This window comes from Rhamphochromis sp. 'chilingali' (assembly GCF_963969265.1).
Source record: "Rhamphochromis sp. 'chilingali' genome assembly, chromosome: 3".
Lineage (NCBI taxonomy): Eukaryota > Metazoa > Chordata > Actinopteri > Cichliformes > Cichlidae > Rhamphochromis > Rhamphochromis sp. 'chilingali'.
The window spans coordinates 7,793,886-7,818,536 of record NC_137931.1 but is presented as its reverse complement, the minus strand read 5'-3'; the positions used below and the strand labels follow the sequence as shown (position 1 = coordinate 7,818,536).

General features: G+C 41.0%; 2 protein-coding genes across 3 annotated transcripts in view; both read left to right on the top strand.

Annotated features, from left to right (window-relative positions):
* The first annotated feature begins 7,672 nt into the window (after positions 1 to 7,672).
* On the top strand, positions 7,673 to 17,445 carry cyyr1 (cysteine/tyrosine-rich 1). The gene is made up of 4 exons (XM_080878801.1): positions 7,673 to 8,028; positions 11,445 to 11,544; positions 13,466 to 13,629; positions 16,314 to 17,445. Exons 1-4 carry the CDS (start codon positions 7,953 to 7,955, stop codon positions 16,445 to 16,447), a joined length of 474 nt encoding a protein of 157 aa, XP_080734927.1. The 5' UTR covers positions 7,673 to 7,952; the 3' UTR covers positions 16,448 to 17,445.
* Positions 17,446 to 17,852: 407 nt separating this feature from the next.
* appa (amyloid beta (A4) precursor protein a) overlaps positions 17,853 to 24,651 on the top strand; it is a 35,405-nt gene continuing 28,606 nt past the window's right edge. The window contains exon 1 of one of the 2 annotated variants that reach the window (XM_080877530.1): positions 17,853 to 18,082. In XM_080877530.1, the coding sequence (XP_080733656.1) occupies positions 18,023 to 18,082 (60 nt within the window). In that variant the 5' untranslated portion in view covers positions 17,853 to 18,022. The remainder of the gene's footprint in view (positions 18,083 to 24,651) is intronic. The other variant, XM_080877529.1, reaches the window with a different exon arrangement.

The window sequence follows — 24,651 nt, the reverse complement described above, 5'->3', positions numbered from 1 at the left end:
AAAAAGAGAAAACAAGCACAAAAAGAGAGCAGCGCAATAAACACAACACCATCGCATTTATCTAGCCAAGTGTAAATAACAGTAAATACTAATATTGAATGTTGTTGTGCAGCATGCAGGGCCAACAGCGCACAGTGTGCTTTGAGGTAGCAGCCAAGAAAGGTGTGGTTTGTGTCTATGGACAGTGAACACCCGTGTGTACACCAGTGTGCACACCTGTGTGGATGAGCACGCTTGTATTCAAAAGGTTTCTCTATGTAACGATCTGCTAGAGCAGTGGTTCCCAAACTTTTTTCGCTAGGCCCCGCCTTTGTTTTACAAAAAAATCTTCGCGCCCCACCCCCTCCAACCACACACAGTCATATTTTGCTTTAAACTCCCATCCAGTTTATTTCACACCTTAAACATTTAGTAAACAATGAAACTAATAAAAGTAAACTGCAATAAATTACAGGCAGCAATAAAATAAACTACTAACTCTTACGCCACGTCCACACCTACATGGGTATTTTCGAAAATGCAGCTTTTTTTCTATGCGTTTGGACCTTTCGTCCACATGTAAACAGCGTTTCGATTATTAAATGTTATATTTTTTGTTTGTCAGGTGTCCTTTTTGAAGAAAACACATAGGAGCCACTTGAATGAATGTATATAAACACATTTACATGACGGAAAATTTCAAGGAAATAAAAATGCTCAAATTTGAAAGTTTATACAGTGAAGAAATTTAATTTTACGTTTTATAGCTGAAGGAAATGCCTGTAAATAGTACAGAGAATATACTGTTAATCTACAGAATTTTCCGTTTTATCATTTACGGAAAAGTCCTTCAACTTCCATAATAAAAAACTGAAATTGTACTGGCAGAAAATTACCAGGACATTTTTTTTGTTTTTCTATGGAATTCTTTTTTACAGTGTAGCTGTCTAGCTTGTCTTTGACTTGGACGTACTTCTACCTTGAAGACACAAAACTCAATCTATGTTGGCGTTCTGTACATGACCACAGACAACATGGTTGTATGCACTGAGTGACTTGTGTGCCTGAAATTTCTCTCTGGTGTATACACTGGGTTGCTCCACCAAATACGTGTATATATCTGCCCACTGGATATTTTGCCATCTACTAATGTCTTCCACTCAATCTGTAATATCACAAGGAAGTAATTTACTGGTCATCAAAGTTTATTTGCTCAGGTAGTTTTCCCCGTTTTGGGGGGGATAATTGGTTGATTATCTATCTACCTATTACACTCCACTATACTTCAGTTTCCAAATTACACATGCATCCATACCTACGTCATCAAATGTTAGTAAAACAATTTGCGTGCTTATATGAAATATCCTCCTCCCTCCTTTTGCGCCTTGAGAAAGGACCTCCCCAAAACACAACATATGTAACAGTAGTGATGGGAAAATGAAGCTCGTATCACCACCAAAACACAGCACAAATCCTGCCAATGATTCCATTTTTTTTTTTTTTAACTGCAGCAAAACCGCCATAAGTCCTTGGCGAAAAAGGTGAAAAATAGGGCTTTAGGATTGAGGGTGTAACTATTGCACCTATTGTAACTATTAAATATTGTGCACTTGTGCTTTAGATGGAGAAGTTGTACAGCGAGATATCCACAGGCAGGAGTGATTTCCTGTGTCATTCAGCGGTGTATTTGGGTAATCTCAGTCTATCGCCGTACGTGCTCCTGGGACTGGCCACTATGTCATGGAGTGGGTGGGGTGTATTCTCCGGCATTGCCATTAACCTGCCAGTTCAGGTTATTGTTTAATTTCTCATCTCTGTTCGCCTGTGTTTTTGTTTTGTGGTAGTTATCAGCCTAAAGAAACGCTTCTTTAGTTTTGTCTCCCGTGTGTTCTGCTTTTGGGTCCCCTCCTCAAACACACCAGCCATTCCAGCCATGACAACCTCTTAATTTCAAATTAATTAAACCAATTAAACCATATCCAAACTTTATTTATTTTGGACAGCCTGTATAATTATTTGACTTAATAAAATGTTATTTATACATTTTGTTATTAAAGTCAAAGAAGGAAGTGGAACACAAAGAGTATTTTTGCTGTGTTTTATATCTATTTGACCCTTAGTGACCTAAACAATCAGTGGCTTCTAACTGTAACCATCACATCTAAATGACAGTTGTACAGGGGGTTGCTAAAGACTCAGAGTTATCCATTATTAGTAGAGCCCAGCTTATATCAGTCAATGTTAGCTATTTGCCAATATAACAGAACTGCCATTTATTATGAAAAGAAAGTTTAAGAAGCAAAGGAGAAGCAGCAGAAATACCCTTCAACCATGTTGTGAGTATTGATGTTGGATAATTCATCCATCATCTATTGTGTTGGCAACTTCCCAGCCAGTTGATCCAAGTGAGTAATCCACAACCTGATTATATTTAAAACTGCATTTCCATATTATCTTAGTAAGGACTCGCATGTATCTAGACTTAACAAACATTAGGGAAATTGTTTTATGTTTCATGTGTCAGAAAGAAAAAATACCGGTTAATATATTGGATTTTAAAAATCAGGAAATATTGGTATTGGTATCTGTCTTGAAGTCAAAGGAGCTTGCAAAGAAAAGCGTCTGGACTTCTTTAAGTTACTTGAAGACGTTTCACCTCTCATCCGAGAAGCTTCTTCAGTTCTAAGGTCAAATGGTGGAGAGTCCCAGATATAAACCTAGTGGGAGTGACCCCCCACAGAGGGACAAAAGGACCCCCTGATGATCCTCTAATCGCCTGAGCCAAGGTGTGAAACTGGGTGTGGGTCCCAATCAGCCAGAGTTTCGGGTGTGTTCATTGTGAAACCTGGCCCCACCTTATCATGCGAATTCCTGAGGTCAGATGGCCCAGGATGTGAGTGGGCGTTAAGGCGTCTGGGAAGGGATCTCAAAACTGGATTATAGATGGCAGAGAGTTGGTGTCGTAAACCACCGCCTCTGTTCAAAGATGGTCGCTCACAGTGGACATAGATGGCTTCTTTCACTCCTCTTTCAAACCATCTGTACACTCTGTCCAAAATGTGAACATTGGCATCCTCGAAAGAGTGTCCTTTATCCTTAAGATGCAGATGGACTGCTGAGTCTTGTCCTGTGGAGGTGGCTCTTCTATGTTGTGCCATGCGCTTGTGAAGTGGCTGTTTGGTCTCTCCAATGTAGAGGTCTGAGCATTCCTCGCTGCACTGTACAGCATACACCACATTGTTAAGTTTGTGTTTTGGCGTTTTGTCTTTCAGGTGAACCAGTTTCTGTCTGAGCGTGTTGCTGGGTCTGAAATGCACTGGGATGTCATGCTTGGAGAAAACTCTCCTGAGTTTTTCTGATACACCGGCTACATAGGGGATGACAATCATTGTCACGCTCAGACAAAAACTGGTTCACCCGAAAGACAAAACGCCAAAACACAGACTTAACAATGTGGTGTATGCTGTACAGTGCGCACGCACACACACACACACACACACACACACACACACACACACACACACACACACACACACACACACACACACACACACACACACACACACACCAGTAGGTGAATTATCTAAATTGGAAAAGTAAGTTGCAGTACACGAGTGAAAAGAACTCCTTGTTTGTGAGTAAGGTAAGGATGGGTCTGACATTATTCTGTTATTATTCCCATATATATCTGTTCAATTTCATACTTAGATGTAATATAACAAATGTTGTGCTGAGTACATTGACGTCACTCTGAATAAGCCGAGCACCTACCTTCCTCCTCTAAAATTGGTCTAATCAAAGTGAGGCGCTACTTCAGATCCGGCTTAAAAGCAGTCATTGTCATGTCGAGCTACAGTGCAGGAAGTGGAAAATACACTGTCCTTACTGTACGGTCCGGTATGACAGGAAATAACTTTTAGGAAGCCACTGACGTCTTTTTTGCCTCAATGAAAAGTTTGATTGCCACCTCGTCTCTCCTGAACTAGAAGCTGGAGCACATGTGGCACTTCCTGTTTGGCCCCGAGGAAGATGATTTCCCGCCCTGTCGGCTTCAGTGCAGCACAAAGGAAATGATTATCCCCTAATTATAGATGGTTGAGAAGAAAATTGTCTGTCTCTGTAATCTTGATAATAGCATAATGTGTCACCAGCCCAAACAACTGGTCACAGTGATGTTTTGACTTTTTTTTTCCCCTCTCAAATTACAGCTAATAGAAAATCACACAGTTATGGGGGAGATGTCACCTTCAGTGTGAATGTCTAAAATGAAAGCGATGCCTACTTTCTTCCTCTTCTTCTTCTTCTTTTTTTACCTGCTTGTTTTTACATGTCTTGCCGTCACATCATTACAGCTTAAAAGAAACATCTGGAAGGCATTATGAATCATCGCTGCTCGATGTGGGTGGCATTTCCGAGAACTAAATTACCTTCATCCTCTTGCCACCCTTGGTTGCTTGTAAAAGTTTGTTTAAATTATGGCAAATTTGATCCAGTTTTCCCAACTGCAGAGGAAACTGCATTCATATTTTGAGGATCTAAACCCATTATGGCCAAAAGAGGACTTCAGTAGGCCCGTGCAGTAAGTGCAATATGTGTGCAAGCACAGATATGAAAATGTTCATAGTCCTCTAGATAAATTCATGCAATAAACTCTACAGTTTAAGTCAAATTGTTACAGATTACTTCTGAAATCAGGACTGGAGTTTGCACATTTTTTCTTTGGCATGTAGTGATATGTTTCCATCCACGCCTTTTTTTTGTGACTTAATATATCAGCTATAAAAATGTCTGGAGTGTCTTGAATATATAATATGAAACTATTTTATTTCTGCTCTCTACATCCACTAACCAAAAAAAAGCATGCTTGAGGTTGGGGGTATATTAGTGTTCACATCCTGTCATGCCACTGCTAGCATCTGGCCACATGTCTCTTCGCACTGCTGCAGAGTGATGTGGATGGTGCGTAGTTTGGTGGAAAGGAAAACTGGATCTGAGGTTTCCATATGTATTTTTAACACATACGACCAGTGCCATTTAGCTCCATTGTATTCAAGTGTAGGGCGGCACGGTAGACCATCACCTCAAACTGGTACACATTTTAGATCAGGGGTGTCAAATGCAAGATTTGGCCCAGCACTCCAATCTGGCCCACTGAGGAGCTCTTGAAAACTTGATTTGGGACTTCTTCTTTTTTTTTCTACTGATAAAGGCCTCCCCAGTGGCCATTCATAGTACATCAAGGTGAGTTCAGGATTTCATTAGAAAGCTGAGACGTGCAGTTGATGTTGCACTTCTTTCTCTGTGGTGAAGTCAGCAGAAAAGGACAACTGTTGTGTCTGACCAAATTTCCTAGCACAGTGGGGGGTGCATGGGGGTGGTGGACTTACCCTTTTGGCTAAAGGTGCAATAATGTCCCTCCCCTATATATACTGCCTTTACTCTGCCATGTGATCAGATATATATAATCCCTTAAATAAATAATAAATAATGTTTTCTGCTGTCATGGCCATAATTTTTCCTGCACACAATACTCAGAAGGCAGAGGCCTTGAAACACAGACCAGATTTAATCAGAATCAGAATCAGAAAGACTTTATTTATCCCCAGGGGGCAATTAACATACAATAGAGGTAGATAGAAGACAAGGGTAATAAGAACAGGCAATAAGAGTGAGATATACACAGAATATCCAGTATATACAGTTTTAAAATTAATGGCTCTCTGTACCTATAATGCGCCCCATACCCCTGAGTTTGAGGGGCTGTGCAACTTTTTGTGTTCCCCTGTCCCTGACACTGGTCTAAGCGTGTGTGATTCGTGTTGTTTGGCTTGCTGTAAAAAAAAATCCCCTGAGTGTTGTCAGGCAGGTGTGAAGCGGTGTATCGTGCCGCCGTGGGTCATTATCCTCTTTTATCTCAATAGAGGTCGTGATGTGACGGCAGCACGAGAAGCTGCGGCCTGAGATGAGTGGAGGACAAGCGTGTGCGCGAGCACGTCGAAACACGTGCACCTTTCTCTCTCCGCGCCAGGCTGACGGTCACAACGAAGATAAAACAGGAGCCCAGACAGTGCCTTCAAAGTAAAAGCACCAGTGGCTGTAAAATTCATTGTATACCAATATTTTAACTACATCTCATTCCTACTCAACTCTTACCACAGCGTGAACACCTGAGTTGCTATAGTTACCAGACATTTGAACCATAAACTACTAAAATTCAGTAGTGATGATTTGTATGGATACGTGCTATAGAGTCAAAACAAGTCTTAAAGTGCATAGGTTGACAGTATAGGTCTACATTCTATTAGTGGCACATGACTAGCACAGGGTTGGACCATGTTTTGTCTTTAGAACTGCCTTAATTGTTCATGAATCAAATCTCCAGTCTCCAAATCCCTAATGTGCCCGATTGAGTTGATACTTGGTGACTGCGGGGGTCAGTGAGTGCAGTGAACTCATTGCTCTCTTTAGGCCATTCTCTGTAAACCCTATAGAGGGTTGCATGGGAAAATCCCACCAGATCAGCAGTTTTTTAGAATATCATACAAAGCATGCAAATACCAACAACCCTGTCATGTTCAAAGTCACCTTTCTCAGTTTGAGCTTCAGCAGGTCATCTTTCAAAGTGAAAATTGCAGAAAATGTTGTTAATTATGGCAATATTTTCAATAAAATGCATGGCTATTCCTGGTTTGGTGATGCTAGCCTTAGACAGGAGTCAGAATTAACTGAAAATGAAAGTAATTATTAGAGGCATGTGAAATGATCCAAACATTGATAGTATTGATACCAATGCTGGTACTAGTATTGGATCGATACTATCGCGATAGGATCGATACTTTGTTTCTATCCTCTCAGTTCAGTATGAAGCGCACTGAATTGTGTTAAAATAGTTATTTTTTGTTGCAACAACCATCTTTTATTTATAGCCAATAGCACATTTAAATAACAGAGCGGACCCAAAGTGCTTCAGGGACAAGCGCATTTTAATTCCAGCTCTTTCAAAATACAAAAAAAGCTGAAAGTTGTGTTTTATTGTTGTAACTAATTATCATGGAAAATAATCATCTCATAAATCATGACACACTGCTCTCCCCTGCTTAAGCTGCCTTTATAAGTTAAAACTATGGGTATCGGTATTGATATCTGGAATACGGGCCTTGTATTGAACTGGTAACTAATTATAGAGCTAGAAAAAAGCTTGTATCATGAAGACAGAAAATAGGCCTAATAATGTTGTTTCACTCAAAAACAACAACAAAAATCAAAGGCTTTATGCCTTTATTCTGAAATCTTTAATTTTTTATATGATAGTACACTCAATGCATATGGAAAAAATAAGATATATTTCTTTTTGAAATGTATTTTTCTTAAGACCTCTCGAGCTAATTAATACTTTCGCGTGAAACGTTTTTAAATGATAAAAATCGTATTTTAATATTAACAACCACTTTCTGTTGTCTGGCAGAAGTGAGATAAAAGGGTGTCTTCCACTTGGGCTTATGGTTTTAGCTTGATTTTTTATATATATACTTCGGGTGAAGAAAAATCTAAATAAATAAACAAATAAAAATAAAAACCATCCATTAATTTTATTTTGAAAGTCTCGGCCAGAAGCTTTATATAGCCCGTATCCCTCTGTAATTTGAGAAAAGGGGGGACGGCAGGAGGGAGGGCAGGACAATAAAAAAAAAAAAAAAAAAAACCTTGGCGATCAGTCGGAGGTGTGAGAACGAGACCCAGCAGGACAGGAAAAGACGCTCACACGTGGAGGAACAAACCGAGCGCTTAAACAAGTAGCCTACCCAACTAACTGCTGTCTGTTTCGGGGGGAATGAAGGGATAAGGCAATGCTACTGGGAGAGCCGTATAGGTGAGGAGACCAGGCAGTGTAAATGAGCGCTTTTTGTTATATTTTGTGATTGAGAAAGTAAGAGCAGAGAGGGAGGAAAGTGGGCACCCGGTGAGTGAAGATTATGGAAACCCTCTGGAGGAGGAGGACGCAGGCGGTGAGATGGAAGTGGAACTCGCTGCTGCTCTGTTTATTCACCGGTGAGTTTCTGCTTTAATCGTTTAAAACACTTTCATCTCCCAGTCACCTTTAAGGTGGCTGTAGTGGCTCTTCCAGCCGTACAAATAAGCCACTGGACAAGCGCAATGAAACGTTTGGAAAGGAAGGAAACGTGTTTAATATATAAGCACATTTGGGGGGATGGTTGTTTGTTTGTTTTTTGTAGAGATTTTCAAAATCCGAGAACAGTCAGGACTTGAAAACTGCTAAAACTTCTCATCTTGAGTTAAAGTGTGCCTTACAAGGCTGCTGTGGTTGGGGGCAGGGGAGAGGACTGGCTGGAGGGGTTGGTGTATGTATTTGAGAGAAGGAGCAAAAAAGAAAAGAGGTGGGGGTGAAGGACATGGTCCCATTGTCTCCCAGCGTGTGGAGAGACAGGAGCCAGGACCTCAAGAGGGACCACCCAGATTGAGCACACCAGAGGTCTGCAAAAAAACCAAAAATGGGACCTCCTATTGATTTGACATGGAAGTATTTGATTCAGGGAGGTAGTGTGTAATTAAAAGGATGTGTCACCACTGCAGAGACAGCATCTATTAAACTAAGATAAATAAATAAATAAAGGCTTAACTGATTTGGAAATCCACACTTTCACTGCACACGCCCCTGCCACCCCACCCTGCCCAATTTTCATATTACGTTTTTATGACATACCTCCATCTGTAGTAATGTAAAGCCACCCCTCTCTCATCTACTTTCTTTGCCTCCGTTTGAACCCATGTGTGGAAATATGTGTGTATATTCCCCTTGGGCAAACACAGTCTGAGTGTGCGTGATTGCTGAGAGAAAGCAGAGCCGGGTGTACACACATGCTTGTTTTTTCTTCCTTTCTTTTCCTTTTTTTTTCTGCATTGTCCTTCATCTGAATCACGTCCCCGGCGCGCTCTTGGTTGTGAAAGGCTCCCGACCTTCTGCGCGAAAAAGCTGCAAATATCGCAGAGAGCCTTCGGGACGAAAAGGGCTGGTGTCGTGGCAGCAGGTTGAGACGAGTATACAGAGAGGCACAGCTGTGTGCACAATGCTTTTTAGCTGAGCCCTGGGAGGGGGGGTTAATAAAGCACATTAGTCAAACACACACACTAAAAGAGATCCTGCCAGTGTCACTCACTCAAATGGGTGTTAAATTCTCGTTGTGGATCATGAATTGCGTCGGCGCAGAAGGAGAAAAGCACTGAAACCATCTTAATTTGATCCATCACGCATACACAAACACTTGTACTGTATCTTATTCTAATGGTCTCCCACTCAAAGGGTAATTAATTCAGCTGGTGGATTGCTGAGGCTCACGAGCGTGTGCTAATTTGAGAGCCACAGTCATGAGTTTAAGAGCTTGGGGAGGGGAAAAAAAAGGGTGGCTGGACCTCCCATCCGAGAGGCTTCCTCAGTTCTAAAAACAAAAAAGGTGGAGAGACCTGCGTATTTAAACCCTAGTGGAGGTTGTCCCCTTTGGACACCCACTATTGATCATCACATCACAAGACTGCCATGAGCGTGACGACTGAGACTGCAAATTGTCAGATGGTCCACAGAGATTTCAGTTTTCTTCTTGATTTTTTTATCAGTTTTGGTAAAGGCTCGGTTTTATCTCCCGGAGCTTGAATACAGTGGAAAAACAGCTGAGGTGGGGAAAAAAGGTTTGCAAGTGGCTTAAGTGTGTAAAAGATCTACTTCTATCCGGTCGAAGTCATGGCAGCCTCGACAGAAAGAGCTGCTAAGCTAGGGGCGTGCTATTATTACTGATAAACTGCATTGTTTGGTGCTTATTCTCAAATCTCTTGTTCAAGTGCAGAGCCAGTTCTGCTTCACTTCCTTTTAAAAACCATCCCTCATTTGATCACTTCTGAGAACTGAGCCTTGTGTCCCTTAGTGGTTGCCTAGTGCCGCATTGCCTGGGTGTTGCATACCTGTACACAGGCTACACAATGGAACGCAGCATTGGAAGAAGTTTGTGTAATTTTGGTGGGAAGAAACCGAGAGTGGACTGAATATGCACTGTGAGCTCTCAAACAGAAAACCACAACAGCGGTTTCATCTTTCTTTCTTTTTTTAATGCTGCACAATATAGGTGATTAATACAAAAATATTGCCTCACACAGTTTTGGGACAACAACTTTGTGGTGGTGCCGGTTCCAGATTAGGCACCAGACTACACCCAGAGTCAGTGGAGAAGAGTTGATGGTGTCCACCGTGTCCAAATGCCTCACCAAGATTTAATGCCAGATACTCTCCATGACGCAGCTCTTCCCATTTATCCAGGCTTGGGACTGGTGAAGTACCAAAAGGGATTGCCTGTATTTAAACCGTTGTAAATGACTTGTTGTCTTATAATATGTCAAACATAGATGTCATGAAGGATATCAAGTCATTTTAAGCTAATCAAAAGATTCTTGTCATCAGGTAGAAGCTGCAGAAACCACTGAATTGATTTTAATGTAGGTACAGTAACGCAGCGTCATAAAAACACTTACAAAATAGGTCATTTCTTTATTTTACATATAGTTTATTAACCAGTGGCTGGGTTATATTCAAGCCCATGGAATAAGCTTTAAAAACCTTAACCTTAAGACAAGGAAGGTTCTGGTATCCTAACACGATCTAAATTTAATATTACTGGTACGTCATCACATGAAAAGTGTTATGTTTTTTTGCTGTGTCACAGATTTGTCTGTCATCCTACATCAGCCTACAGTGTTTGATTCAGCCGGTGGGACACGTGGGCTGTTTTGCCACCTCGGTCCAGCCTGCGTGTGGGAAAATAAACCGTGCACATGTAGTTTTCAACAGTGAAACCCTGAACGGCACGTGGCCTTGCTGTTTTATGCCATCAGGAGGTTCTTCTTTCATAGGCCATTGTGACATTTTTCTTTGTAATTGAAGACTGAATTAAAATGTTTTTTGTCCCCGCTGGCTGTTATTAAGAAACATTGTGATGGAGGCAAGCAGGGCTGGCTGAGTGCACTGAAAAAAAACCCTAATGTGTGTGTTTCTCTTTTTCTTTTTCCCCTGAATGCTCCGCAGGTGCATTTAACGCAGGCAGTGCCTTTAAATCAGTCTTGAAATATAAATAGAAGCTGCCAGTTGGAGGTTGTGTACTTAGGGGTTAGTTCATAAGAGGTTTCATTATAGTGTTGAAGTTTTTTGTTTTTTTTTCTTTTTCGTGATGGGAAAGGATCAAAAAGTGTTGGCAAGATCTGAATGAAGAAGTTTTTGAAGTGTACACTGGCAGCTTAACACCTTGACAATGCTCTGTGACTTTTTATTTCCACTATTTCATCGAAGGAACTATCTCTCAGGCTTCACCTTTTTGTCCACTCACACTTCTTTGGCTCCACAAACCTATGACATCCTGCATTAGCAGTCTGTAACCAGTGTGTGGTTGCTTTTGTGTGTGTTACAGGTGGCAGCGAGGCCCAGTGTGAGGGCTGCGTAGAGTACTGCTGCGATGGGTCGCCGCCTTTCTGCTGTTCCTACTACGCCTATGTGGGAGACGTCCTCTCGTAAGTAGAGGTGGGGGATTAATCCAAATATCGATACTAATGGTATTGGTACTGGATCGATACTAGCCCAGCAGGATCGATACTTTGTATTTACTTGATATCGGATCGATACCACAATTTACAGTATCACGTCACCCCACATACACAGGAAGCAATCCAGAGATATCAAAGACAGTGTTTTTGTTGGAGTTTCCTCAAGTTTTAAGGTCCTGATTTCTGTAAAGGCAAAAATATCTAGCAGTGGTGTTAAGACTGCCATCATCCTTTCCCTTTTTGTGTCTAAATATAGCTGATAACAAAATGCAGGTGTAGCCGCTGGCAAATCTGTTTGTCAGACACTTTCATCATAAATGAAGGACTGACCCGAGGTCCCGGTGTAGCTGTCCAGCCTTTAACAGCCTTGGTTGCCGGGAAGCCGCAATTATATCCCATCAGTTCACGGTCACATTACATGTATTGTGTCGGATCCTACTGGAAATAAGAGAACGCATTATCCGATGTCTGTGTTTACTGTTTTGTTGTTTTAGTTTTTCTTTTCTTTTGCTGTCACCATAAAACTAAGAGTGGAAGGAAGAGCTTGACGTGCTTAGGTAGTTTGGTGCTAAAAGCGTAAAAAGGAGGTCAATGATTTAATCTGCTCAGAGTCAGTAAATGCTGGCTAAGAAAGCCCTCAGTATTTGAATCTCTGACTGGAATCTACACCTCCTTCTCAGCCTGCGTTCAAAGTGTGGAGGTTATTTAAAGGAGAGAGAACTCATTCAGGTCAGAGCTATTCAGAAGACATTCAGTTGATCTGCACAGCACAGCTGCTTTAGCGCATACAAGGGGACCTGAGGGCTTTTCCTATATTTTTATGGCCAGTTTTAAATCATGTCACTGCATGTGCAAATAGTCCCTGCAAGTCAAGGGCTCGGGCTTCAGACTGGTCTAAAAAAATAATAATAATTGGCAGTTTAAAAAAAATATTTGGCTCAATGTGATGTCAGTGAGAGCAGATATCCCTAATATGGTCAGCCCAGTTCAGATCTTTTGTTAATGAGGGGCAGCCGATCAGAAGTACATTGGCTTAAAGTGAGGGTTTAACATGTCCCCTTTAGCTCTGCAATAGACTGGTGGCCTGCTCAGGCTGCATCCAAGCTCTCATTAGGCTCCAGCCCCCCGACAACCCTTAAGACAATGGAGGATGGATGTAGGTCTCCTTTAACATATCTTTCAGACCTTTAAAGTCTTAGCATGCCTTTTGTCCGGTCTTTCTCCCCTCACCTCCAACTCATCACGACAGATGGCTGTCCATCCCTGAGCCTAGCTTGTTGCAGGTTCCTGTTAAAATTGAGTTTTTTCTTTCCTGCTGTCACCAAGTGCTTGCACATAGGGGGTCATCTGATTTTTGTGGTTTTTCTAGTTTTTTTTTTTGTTTTGTTTTGTTTTTTTATCTTCCAAGATAAAGCGCCTTGAGGCAACTGTTGTTCTTATTTGGTGCTATATAAATAAAACTGAATTGAAATTGAATTCATGGTAATTGTAAAAAAGTAACTGTATCCTTCTTTTTTTTTTTCTTTTTTTTTTTCCTCCATCTTATGTGTATATTTGTACCAATTCTATCTGATAACCTTTTAAGGCTTGATTATATTCAGAATTTGCAAAGCAGCCTTGGCTGACATGTTGACTCATGCTGACCACGAAGATGTAACAAACCTGTCAGCGATGAGTCCTTTTTCTATTTTCCAGTGCCAGTTCACAAGATCTTCTGCAGTCACATGGTCACAGGCACACGCATATCACACACGGCTGAGTTACATCAGATGCTGCAGTTTATCTCCATGGCAGCACCTTAGAAATATTGGGTAGCATGTCTGTTGGAGACAGCTGCCTCCTTTCTCACGTGTGTGTGTGTGTGTGTGTGTGTGTGTGTTTTTTCCAGGGGCACTGCCATCTCTGGTATTGTTTTTGGTGTGGTGTTTTTGATGGGGGCCGTGGCAGCCTTATTCCTGTGCGTGTGCATGTGCATGAAGAACGGGCGTGGTGCACGGGTTGGTGTGTTCAGCACCTCCTATAACATCAGCACTGTGACCCAGGGCTATCCAGGTGGGACAATATACACAACCACACAACTTGATGTGTCCTATACCATGTCTATGTTATATATATTTTAAAATACATGAAGTTAATTGGATTTTAACTGCATACAAGGGGCAAGAGAATTAGATATTTACTCTTTAAGACAGAAAGATTTATCAATAGGTCAATATTGTCATCTATCATCATTTTCATCAAATGGTAGAAAGTAAAGCAGAGAGGAGAAACACCTTTCAACTATGTCACAAGTGTTGCTCTCAGGCGTGCTCTCCACCAGAGGGCAATGTTTGTGTATACCGGGAAAACAAACAGGCATTTGCTTAGGTAAATGTCAATTTGTGTCTGCACCTTCAGACTTGATATGAAGGATCATAATATTGTTTTATCAAAGTGAAAACGTAAAGGAAAGGGACATGTTATTAAAATGTCATCTTCTTCCTTCTCGCCTAAAGCCGCATCTCCAGAACTGAAATCATGTGCATAAACATGCTTATGTATTACAGATATTGTCACAATTACTTACTGTCAGCAGATTAGACATGTGACCCCTCCCTTCTCTGGACAGCTGACCACGAGCCGGTGTTGTGCCACTGCGGTTTTGTTGTCTTAGTACACCCAATACAGATGAACAGTGTTCAGACTTTTCGAGGTGACTCTGGGGTAAAAACGTAAAGTACTGCAAAATATTTAATTGATCGAATCTGTTTTGAAGTCATTGCTAAGTGTTGGTATTATTTAAATATGTTATTATATAGTTTGTACAAACAGTATTAGAAACATGCTGGCTGTCTGTGGCCATTATGGGGATCTAAAGTTAATGTGTTTGTAGTATAGCGGCCACCATAACTAGTATTATCTGCCTGTATTGGTAGCGGTAAGAAAACAGAGCTTAGTTGACTACAGTCTACTGACATCTAGTGGTGAGATTTTACACACGTCAGCATTAAATCATTAAATATTGGTATCGGTCTTAAAAATCCTATATCGATCAGGCTCTACTATTGTTGAACACTGATAGCTGTAACTATTTTTTTTTTTAAACTAAAATCATTAATTAATGTTAATGATGGGTTTGGGGTTTCAAGCTAGTTAGTTGTGATCCTATTATACTACATGTGCTGTAGGCAGTGCTGAAAGCATATTGGAGTTGGAGCATTTCTTCTGGGCAAACTATTGCCTTTTTTACACCAAAATGGTATCCCTAGTCCCGTTCTGAGTTTGCTCCATATCAGAGCTGGTCTGCTTTTCAGCGTGATTAGCACGCAGCATTTGCACCCAGAATTGGGATATTTCCCATAAGAACAACATTAGGACGCATCTTGTGGGCTGCATCTGCCGGTTCTAGATTGGGCACCGGAACAATACTATATACAGAAGCACATGTGCACTTTTAGTGTTATAACTATTAAAGGGCAATACTGAACAATAATAAAAGCGGTACAACCAAGTTAATCAAACATTTTAAGGATATTTATTAGTTAATGCTGCTCAATTGTTTGTAACAAATCTTTCATATATGAATATATTATTAGTATTAGAAGTTTATTTATACTATAGTTTATCAGGAAGCAGTCTAAGTAATTCATTTGGGTCTACATGATGACTTACGCACAAATGAGGCTGCTACACTGATTTCGGTATGGTGAAACCTTATCTACTGGCCTCAGGCGACACCTGAAAATAAAATTGAAAAAGAAAAATGAAGGGGCATATTATGTTACAAGCTCCACCGGGACCACAAACAGATTTACCATGGCCACTATTTAATCATTATAGACAAATAAGTACTTTTCTTTAAATAGCTTTCATTATCTGCTAGATTCTATGCTTGTTTTTTCTCCCTGCTCTCAGCGCTCCACATCTGATACTCTGTTCCTGCTTAAGAGGGAGAAAATGGCAACAATGTTTCCACCTTGTTCTCACAAGGTACATTGTCTGCGCATCATAGTCTGTGTTCTATGATACTCTCCAGCCTAAGGAATGCTACTTTGTTTTGTTTTTGTTTTGTTTTTTTCCTTCTGGGGCTCATTATTTATTTATCATGTTTCATTCTTCTCTGCGTATCACCTTGATGGTACACTGGCCGAGAGCTCGCCGCGCTGCCCTGCAGCTCTGATCATGTTTCATGAATACAGCACAGTGCAATGTCAGTGCATGTACTGTATAATGAACGTACGCTTGTTTCTCCATTGGGTGTGAGGAGTATTTGCTGCTATTACTTGCTTACTCCAATCCCATAAGTGAGTCACTTTCGATTGATATTCATTTTTTTATTTATTTTCCCTATCAGCACTAGTCATTTTAAAATAAAGTCCTTACTCACCACTATGTGACTGTTTGCAAGCTCTAACCTCTTAACCCCTTTTCTGTTATATCTGCAGCTTTGTTGTTCTTGTGAATAATGCAAGTTCCCTCAGTGAAATTGATAGACGGGGTCAACTAAAGTGCCTTTTTACAGTATTTCCATTTCTTCCTTCATTCAGCATGGGCACCAAAGTATGTGGTTTCTCTATGTAGCCACTAGAGGGTGCAACTGTCGTGTGAAACCTGCAGTAAAATTGGGGCAGGCATCCTGAGCTTCAGTGGGCCTCATTCATATTGAATATGGAAGAAATGTGAAGCCTGCAATTATTCCAGAATAACAGTTGTTTTTTGACCAGCCTGCTTACTGTCAATTTTGTTCTCACACACAGGTCCACCGCCTCCATACACCTACGACTGTGAGATGTACCCTCCATCCCTTCATCCCCCGCCCTACACCCCAACACAGCCTAGGTCAGCTAACTACTCCCCGCCGCCTCCTTACCCTGGATACACCCGAAAGTGAATCCCCGCTGCACTAAACATGCTGCCACGGCCCAGATTCGCAAACACAGAGACGGCTGTGCAAATCCGAACTCCGAAGCAGCGAGCTGGTGTTGCAATTTGGGTGTGACCACCAAAAATTTCCACACTGAAACACAAACCTAACTGGCAGGCCAGAGCACTCGGTTCAGCTTTCCTGTATTTCTGCTGCTCTGTAGTTGAGGACATGGCGGGGAAGTAATCATTTGACAAATGTGGGTCAAGCTGGCCAAAGAGCCTCAACTCATCTGATGATAGACTTAACAGTTAGCAGCCCTGCTGGCCTGCAGCTGGTACTTTTTTGCCCACTAATAACCGATATCCCTTATCCGTCCCCCACACCTGTGCACATTAAAAGCATTCAAATGATCATTTTGTCAGCACAGAGGGGAGAAAGCTCGTATCACTTGAGGCAAAGAGTCTTTCCTGGACACAGTGTAGACTTACAGAAAGTTATCAAGCCCTCATGGGTTTTTCTTGTTTGTTTTAAATCTTGAGTTATGTCAGCGTCTGAAGTGTACATTGATAATTAAGGCTGTTTTTAAATGCAGGTCTGGACCTGTCACATAAAGACTTGAATATAATTCATAATAATGCCCGTCTTAATGGCCTGGATGGCTTGTAAGGATTAATGAACTGTTTTGGTTTGTTTTGTTTTTTTTTTTGCTTTTATATTGTCTTACTTGAAAAAAACATGTTATGAACTGTGGTCACACTGAAACAGAAACATGTCTTTCTGTTATGTTTTATGAAACTGTTGAACTGACACAGTAACGGATTCATGGTGGAATTACAGCTGAAGGCTGATTTAAAGATTTTAATCTAGAGTGACTTCAGCCATAGCACAATGAGGTCGCTTTGCCAGGCTGACTGTGAATGATGGAAAGGATTTAAACCATGTAATAAATATAGTGAGGTAAATAAAGTGCTTTGTTACTGTTTCCAATAACTGTTGTAAATAAAATGTGTTTAAAGTGTTAACTCCAGTATTCCTTTACACTATGATTAATAATACAACTTGTTTTATTGGGGGTTTTCTGTTTAATGTTTTCCTAATAACAAAAACTCATAACAGGAATACAAATATTCACAATATAATCCAGTGACTCATAATAGCAGCATTAGTTACTCAATATAGTGAAGTAAGCTAGAAACAAGGCTAACATTAAAATAAACAGAATAATACTAATCATGACTAATACTGGGAGATTTATTTTTCTCAGTTAAACGTAATGCTTGGACTTTTTTTGTTTTGTTTTTTGCTCTAAAATAAAAAAGGGAACATGCGCGCGCAAGTAGGCTATGTGCGCGTGTGAGTAAACTCAACGTGCGCGCCGGGAAGATAGCGCGTGAGTGTGTATGTGTGTGTGTGTGTTAATCCCACTCTGCCGTGGTCAGGTGATCCGGCGCTGAGCAGCTGTACAGCCTCGGTATCGCTCACCATCAGACAACGGGAGACACCGGCGCTGAGCAGACTCGTTTTCTCGCCTGACGCAAAGCTTTAGAAAACGGTGCGGTATAACGCTAGCCTGTAGGAGCGTTGTTTTAGCGAAAAGGCATGGGGGACCGAGTAGCTTTACTGCTGCTGGTTTTAGCGGCTTCGGCTCTGGCTGTCGAGGTAAGAGAAAAGCTTCATTTTTTTCCCTATGTGTGAGAATTTGTAGCATTTAACCCCCTCCACCATATTGTTGATGTCGGCTGAGTCAAGCGAGCTAGAGGTAGCTAAAAGGAGACCGGAAGTTGAACTGTTGTTCCTTCAAATGTAAAGCTTAGACTAGATTTGTTTAATTGTTTTTTTTTAAAAAAAGAAGGAATTGAATCTTTGTAGGTAAATGTATTGTCTACCGATCCATCAACAACAAGTTGTTATTTCTATCCTATAAAACTGCTCCTAACACGGTGTGTTTGAATATAAATGCGCAGTTTGTTTTGTGTTGAAGGCTGTAACCGGAAGTGTAATGTAAAACAATCAAGCTAACTTGAATGCTAAACATGAATTCTTTTGGATTCCTAAATAAAGGCGACGTTAATATTTAGTACAATTTCGCGTATCCACTGGGCTATTTCGTTACAATGCTTCACTGTCTGTTGTTAACAAGTACAATTTGAAACAAATGATGTATTCACGTAGTTTAATTTAAATACCCTCGCTTTAAGTGTAATTTAATTTCATTTACTGAGTCTTTGTGACAAAGGAGACAAGCGCCGAAACCTTTGACTTAAACCTGTAGCCTATGTGTTTCCCTTTCCCCCCCTCACTTTGCGTTAAAACTGAGAAACTGCTCGTTTTGCTGTGATTTAAAACGTTACAAACCGGTCAGGTTTGCCAGCGAACCATTTCCAGCCAGTGACACTGCGCAGATGGTTACGGAATCTGTTCCTGTCCAGTGGTCATCTGCGCTAATTCAATCTCGTTATACTAATCACGGTGAATAAACGTAAAAGCGTATTGTCTCATTTTCTATATCTCCGGGGCTAATTTATTGGCAGTGGGCGTGTTTTTTGTTTGTTTTGTAAGTGTAAGTAAAAACGTAATTCTCTCACGTTAATAATAATAAAAGCTTGGGATGACGGGGCTTTAAATACAATAAAAATGTAAAAATAAAATAGCGAATATGCGAGTTTCTGCGGGAAAACAAAACGCCACAAACGCCCTCCACGTATTAGATGGGCGAGAATAGAGAAGTAAGATGGCGGCGGTGCACTGCAGCATTTATCGAGGGGAAACTGGGAAGCCAACAGGAGCTTTGACTGGCATTGTTGCCTTTCATTGCTCTTTCTTTTTAAGCCATATAGGAGAGTTTAACATGCGAGCAGTAACACTGGTTATGTATTATCACGGAGCTCTACATAATCTCTGTTTATGGTTTTTTTTAAAACAGGGTCTTTGCCAGGAACAGCGCTTTGTGACTGTCCACTGCGAAAATGCCTATTTTTACACGCCATCTACTCAATCCTGTGCTGATGCCTGTCTGATTTCAGACATGTTCAGTGGCCTACGCGTTACAAAAAAAAAAAAAAATCATCATTGTCGTCATTATTGTCTATTGTGGCTCTGTCATGACAGAATTACTCATTTCCTTGTCTCAAATAAATAAATCACAATCCCCTCCCTAACGATGAAATTTTCTGTTATTTTAATCGGTAATTTTCATGAGAATAAGAATGTATTAAAATCTTGCTTTTTATGATTTGCGCTGTGGCTTTGTTGTGAGAGAAATGACACATTCCCCTAGCCACATTGAATGTCCAATTGTGGAAAAGGGGGATTGGGAGCTCTTAAACATGATAAATCGACTAATGGTGCCAGCAACCTGTTAGCCTGGGTCCTTCTTTGTATTAAGGATCAGTGTTTGAGGTGAAATTAGGCAGCTGATCTTTGTTGTTTCCTGTAAGCATACGCTGCAATCAGTGGACTTGAAATGGGGACTTTGGACTTCTTTTTAAGCAAACCCTTGGCTTTGTTGATTATCCAAAGCTGAGGTCAGTCCAGACAATCCCTGGCCTTTGAGTCCTGTGTTTACATCAAAGACACAAGCATGAATAGAGCGAATTTACCCAAGATGAGATAAACGAGATAAGACTTGAAAACGAGATGTTATAAGTTTTTGATCTTGTTATGGCTTGCTTTTTCTCGGCCCTTGATGACTGGCACATACAAACGCTTCTAAACACTTAGCCCGAGGAAGCAGCTTTTCCTGACAGACCCGCCCTGTACACGCTGGCCGCAGTGTGGAGCGTGGGAGTTAGATGCCAGTCTTTGTCTATTTCCAAATCCTTGGGAAATGGCTCTTGGATGGGTGCTGGTAGCCTGTTTGTGTGCACACTGCAGTGTTTCAGCCTGGGGGTGGACCAGCCCTCTCCCTTTATTAGCAAACCTTAATGCCATTATGCCTGTTGGCAGTGCCAGTGCTTCGCTCTCTGGCATGCTCTCCGCTGCTCACACTGCAGTTTGAGGTCTTTGAAGGAGAAATCCACTTGACACTAATGTGTCCTCTCTCATTTTCCATTTTCTTATTTTCCGCTTTCTTGAGCTCAATTTCACCTGCATGGCATCCACTTCTGTTCCAGTTTGAAGTTGATATTTTGCAGAAGGCCTTTTTGACAGCCCTCACAGAAGGAGGGGGTCGTTTTGTGTTTAACCTGGTGTCTCCAGCATATTTGTAGACTGAAAAGCAATTGCAAGTGAGTGAGTTTTAACTCTGAGAAATGTGCGTGATTGTCGACTGTCAAATTGGTCTGGGACTGACACCGAAAAACCTGCTGTAGTTTTTTTTTTTTTCCCTTTTTTTTTTTCTTTGTATGTTAAGCTAGAGCTTAGACAATTAGTCCATTAATTGATCAGTCATTCCATGGAAAGCATCAACTACTCGTAATTAATTAAAATCCTCTGTTTACAGCCTGTTTTACAATGAATCGTATTGATTTCTCATAAAGCTGTTATTTGTATACAAACCGGGATTACTCGATTTCATGAATAACCCTTCAAATTAATTACTCAGTATAGATGTGCACTCAAATCAGTGGTTTGGATGTTTTTGGAAACAAATACTTGAGCTCTTAAGTGATACATTGGCTCATTGCTAAGTGTAGTGACCAAAATAATCAGTTTAGATTTTTCAGTTCTTTTTAATCATCAAGAATTATTTAAGTGAACTGCCAAGCAATTGAAACTAGTGCTAGGCTGTCAGGCTGTAACTTTTTTTCCTGGATATTGTCATATGCCCTTCTTTTATCTGGCTTTAATCCCGCCTCCCCTACCAGCTGTGATAATATTTGGTTATGAAAAATACTGGTGCAAACAGCACATTGTCCATCCTGGTTGTGTCAACAATGACGACGTTGATACCGCAGCACTCCCAGTTAATGCCTCTCCCCTCCCCGTCTGACCAAGAGAAAAGAATTCCTGACCTTTTGTTTCTGTTGTGGTAAACTGGGATGACACCTATCTGCTTGTTGTCTTTTGTAGCTTTGTGTCTGTCTCCACCTAACAAAACCTGAGACAGCTCATAGGGGTTTTTCTTTCCAAGTAATGCGCTGTCCAAAACAGCAAACAGTGTTCATTTCCCATTGTATCAGAAATGGGTGCAGTTCACCAGTCACTCTGTCAAAAAATGGTCCTCATTGAATATAAGTGAATAGAGCTAAATGGCCAAGGCAATTACAGCTGAATGTAGACAAAGAAGCCCAGATTTTAGTAAATTAAGATGTGAAAGGAAAGTCAAACATGCCCAAAATACACCAGCACAATAAACCTTTAGATGAGTTGACTCAAAACTGAAAGTTAGACACGCATGCTATCAGGTGGCTTGTGGTGCTGTGACGTACCTAATACTTAAAGAGAAGTCTCTTACTGTGATCAGTTTTGCTTCTAATAAAGAAGACACTGTGAGACACTGTGAAACTGTAAGTTTAAGTATAGGAGGGTCTGTTTAGAAATGGTCTGCCTCAACCTTATTCTAGCGTTTTCCTCTCTAGGCTCCCTCCTTTTCAAAGCATGGTAGGAATCCGGTAGTGCAGAGGCCAGTAGCGAGGTCAAAGGCTTGCATTGTGTACTTCAGCCTGCTCTCTGAATGAAATATTGTGGACAACCACAAGAAGGTTCGAATAAATCCATCAAGTATCTGATGGTTGGACTTCCTTTGAAGTCTGCAAAGTATATCTCTGCAGGTGCATTAGTACTAGTAGTCTCAGGGTTTTTCCATCTAGTTTTAAGTTTAGGATTGAGTCAAGAACCTGCTACACTGACTGTAATGAAGAGTAGTACGAGGCATAAATTGCCAAGTTGTATAGGGGAGCTTTTGTTGGTTTTCTTTTTGGTTAATGTGCGGTTGTGTTAACCTGACAGTTTTTGATGACTCTGTCACACCACGGCGCCTTCATTTTCAAGACATTGTGTCTCGCTAATGCGATTCTGCAAGTCAGTCCTCCAGAAAAAGCCTTCGCCTCTTCTTCCTCCGCCTCTTTGTGTCTGGCTTATAATTAGCTCTAATAGGTCAACATGTACTTTATTCTCAGGTTGTCTTCAGGGAACATTCTTCCTCCTCCCTTTTTTTTCCCACTACACGGCAGCACCATTCATCACTATTCCACTGTTATTTCCATCTGTAAATATCAACGCGCCATGAAGACAAACTCTTCATTTCTCTGCTGCTGAGTAAGCAGCTGTTTGGTACAAAATCTGAATAATAAGCTGAGAAACAAGTCGCCCTGACCTGCACAATCATTCAGCAGCTGCGCAGAGTACATCCAGCACAGTAGTCATGCCACATCTGAAAGTGCATCCCTGCCATTTCAATGCGTCAAAGCTCCATCACGAGTGCAGCATCGGTTTGGCTGTGATTTGTTGTATGGAACTGGCTTTCCACTTAGATATGACCTGCAGTGTGATGATCTGACCAATGACAATCATGTTTTTCTTTTCTTTTTTTTACCGCACAAATGCAGCCCTATCAGAGCAGGATGGATGACTCTGCATGATAACTGAGTGTATAGTTTCACAGTGGTGTAACACATGGTGCTGCAGTCATTATGTTACTATATATGAAGTCCTTCATTATCATCATCATCATCACAACTATCATGACTCAGACAGGACTCAATGTGTTTGACAGGCTGCCTTGCTTGGAGGTTTGTAATGAACCAGAGAGGATCTTCTAAGCTAACCTCAATACTCGGAGGTCCAGCTCCCATTTTTGTGCTGGCGAGGTTTGACATTTGCTAAGGGGTCTTGACATATATACTGCAGCTCTATAAACTCAGGTTCATTAAACTAGAGTGCCAGTTTAATGGTACTTGTCTTTTCTACCCCACTATGAAGGATGGTGGGGTAGAAAACATCTGTCGCCAGAGACATTTTAAAAGAGACAATTCTGCAAAAGGAAGGTAGGTGGTGGAATAAAACCTTTTTGTGGTCTTGGTGACGATTTAAAATTAAAGTTAATTTAGACAATGCTTCAAAAAACTGTTCAGTTATGTGCCTGGAGGCCTTGGTAAGAAGCCTGCTGAGAAGAGAGACTTGCTTTGCTAGGACCAGGTTTGATTTGCAAGAAAGTCTTTGTAAGGTTCTCGCTGCCTCTCTGCTTGCTCTCCTGTTTTCTTATTTGCCGACCATCCAAAAACATGCTGCACCATCACAAATCTGACGCATCACGATTACATTTCAACTTAAAAAGTAAATGTTCTTTAATCATGAACTTGCAGGGCACAGTCCAGAAATGGCATTATGCTTGTGGTGCTAATAGTTTTCTCCTTGCTGATGCTGTTGACAAAAAAGGTCAGAAACCTTTCGAACGCACAAATTAACAATCAAAAATTCAGGTTGCAGTGATTAAATATGTCCTTTGATAATTGTGGATTAAAGATTTGATTTTTGGCCTATGAACTGAATTTTAAATCATAATTAAATATGCATGCATCTTATTTCAGCTCCTGACAAGGTATACACAAGCAAACTAATGAACAGCAGAGGCTGAATCTTTAAAAGTAACCGTTCAAATGTTTCCCAGAGCCACAGTGCGGCTGGAGATGGAGTTTCCATCATTCTCGTATGGAGCTTTTTTTTTTTTTCTTTCTTTTCATTAAATGAATGTAGACTAAGAAAGTGCTTTGCCTCAGTATGTGTCTGATTACTGCAGAGGTTGTGGGCTTTTTCTAAGATGGGTGAATCTTCTAGGGAAAGTTCCTTCCTAAGGAATGGGGGGGGTTGTTCTGTTTTTGTTTTTGGTTTCACCATCTCTGTCGATGCATAAAAAGCCACAAGGGTCCTTGTTTTTAAAGCTTATATTTCATCACTTACAGAAATGATCTCATCCTCTCCTGTCTCGCTTCCCCCTTCGTCGTCTTGGGTGTTCATGGTTGCCATAGCAGTACAGCCTTCTCCCAAGTGCCTGGTATAATTAGGCTTTTCCATGTTATTCCCGCTGTTCTTCTTACCCGTGTCTAGATTTTCATCACAAGAATTTGTCACTTTTTCTTTTATTCTGAAAAACCCGTGCTTTCCATGTGTTACTGGTGTGCTTGTACATGGAATGGGATGGAGATGCACAGATCAGAGGGTTTATGAATCTAGTACCTCTTCATGTCAGGCGGCACGCCATCAATTGTAGATGACAAGTGCTCTCGGAGTCCAACTGTGAAATTGGAACACTTGTTTCAAATGCCGTGTGTGTGTGTGTGTGTGTGTGT

What these genes read in the sequence shown, in the direction of transcription:
- cyyr1 (XM_080878801.1), top strand. Translation starts at nt 7,953, where the DNA reads ATGGAAACCCTCTGGAGGAGGAGGACGCAGGCGGTGAGATGGAAGTGG. An exon ending in GCTGCTCTGTTTATTCACCG is followed by an intron (nt 8,029 to 11,444) that starts GTGAGTTTCTGC and finishes TGTGTGTTACAG; the next exon opens with GTGGCAGCGAGGCCCAGTGT. An exon ending in TGTGACCCAGGGCTATCCAG is followed by an intron (nt 13,630 to 16,313) that starts GTGGGACAATAT and finishes TCTCACACACAG; the next exon opens with GTCCACCGCCTCCATACACC.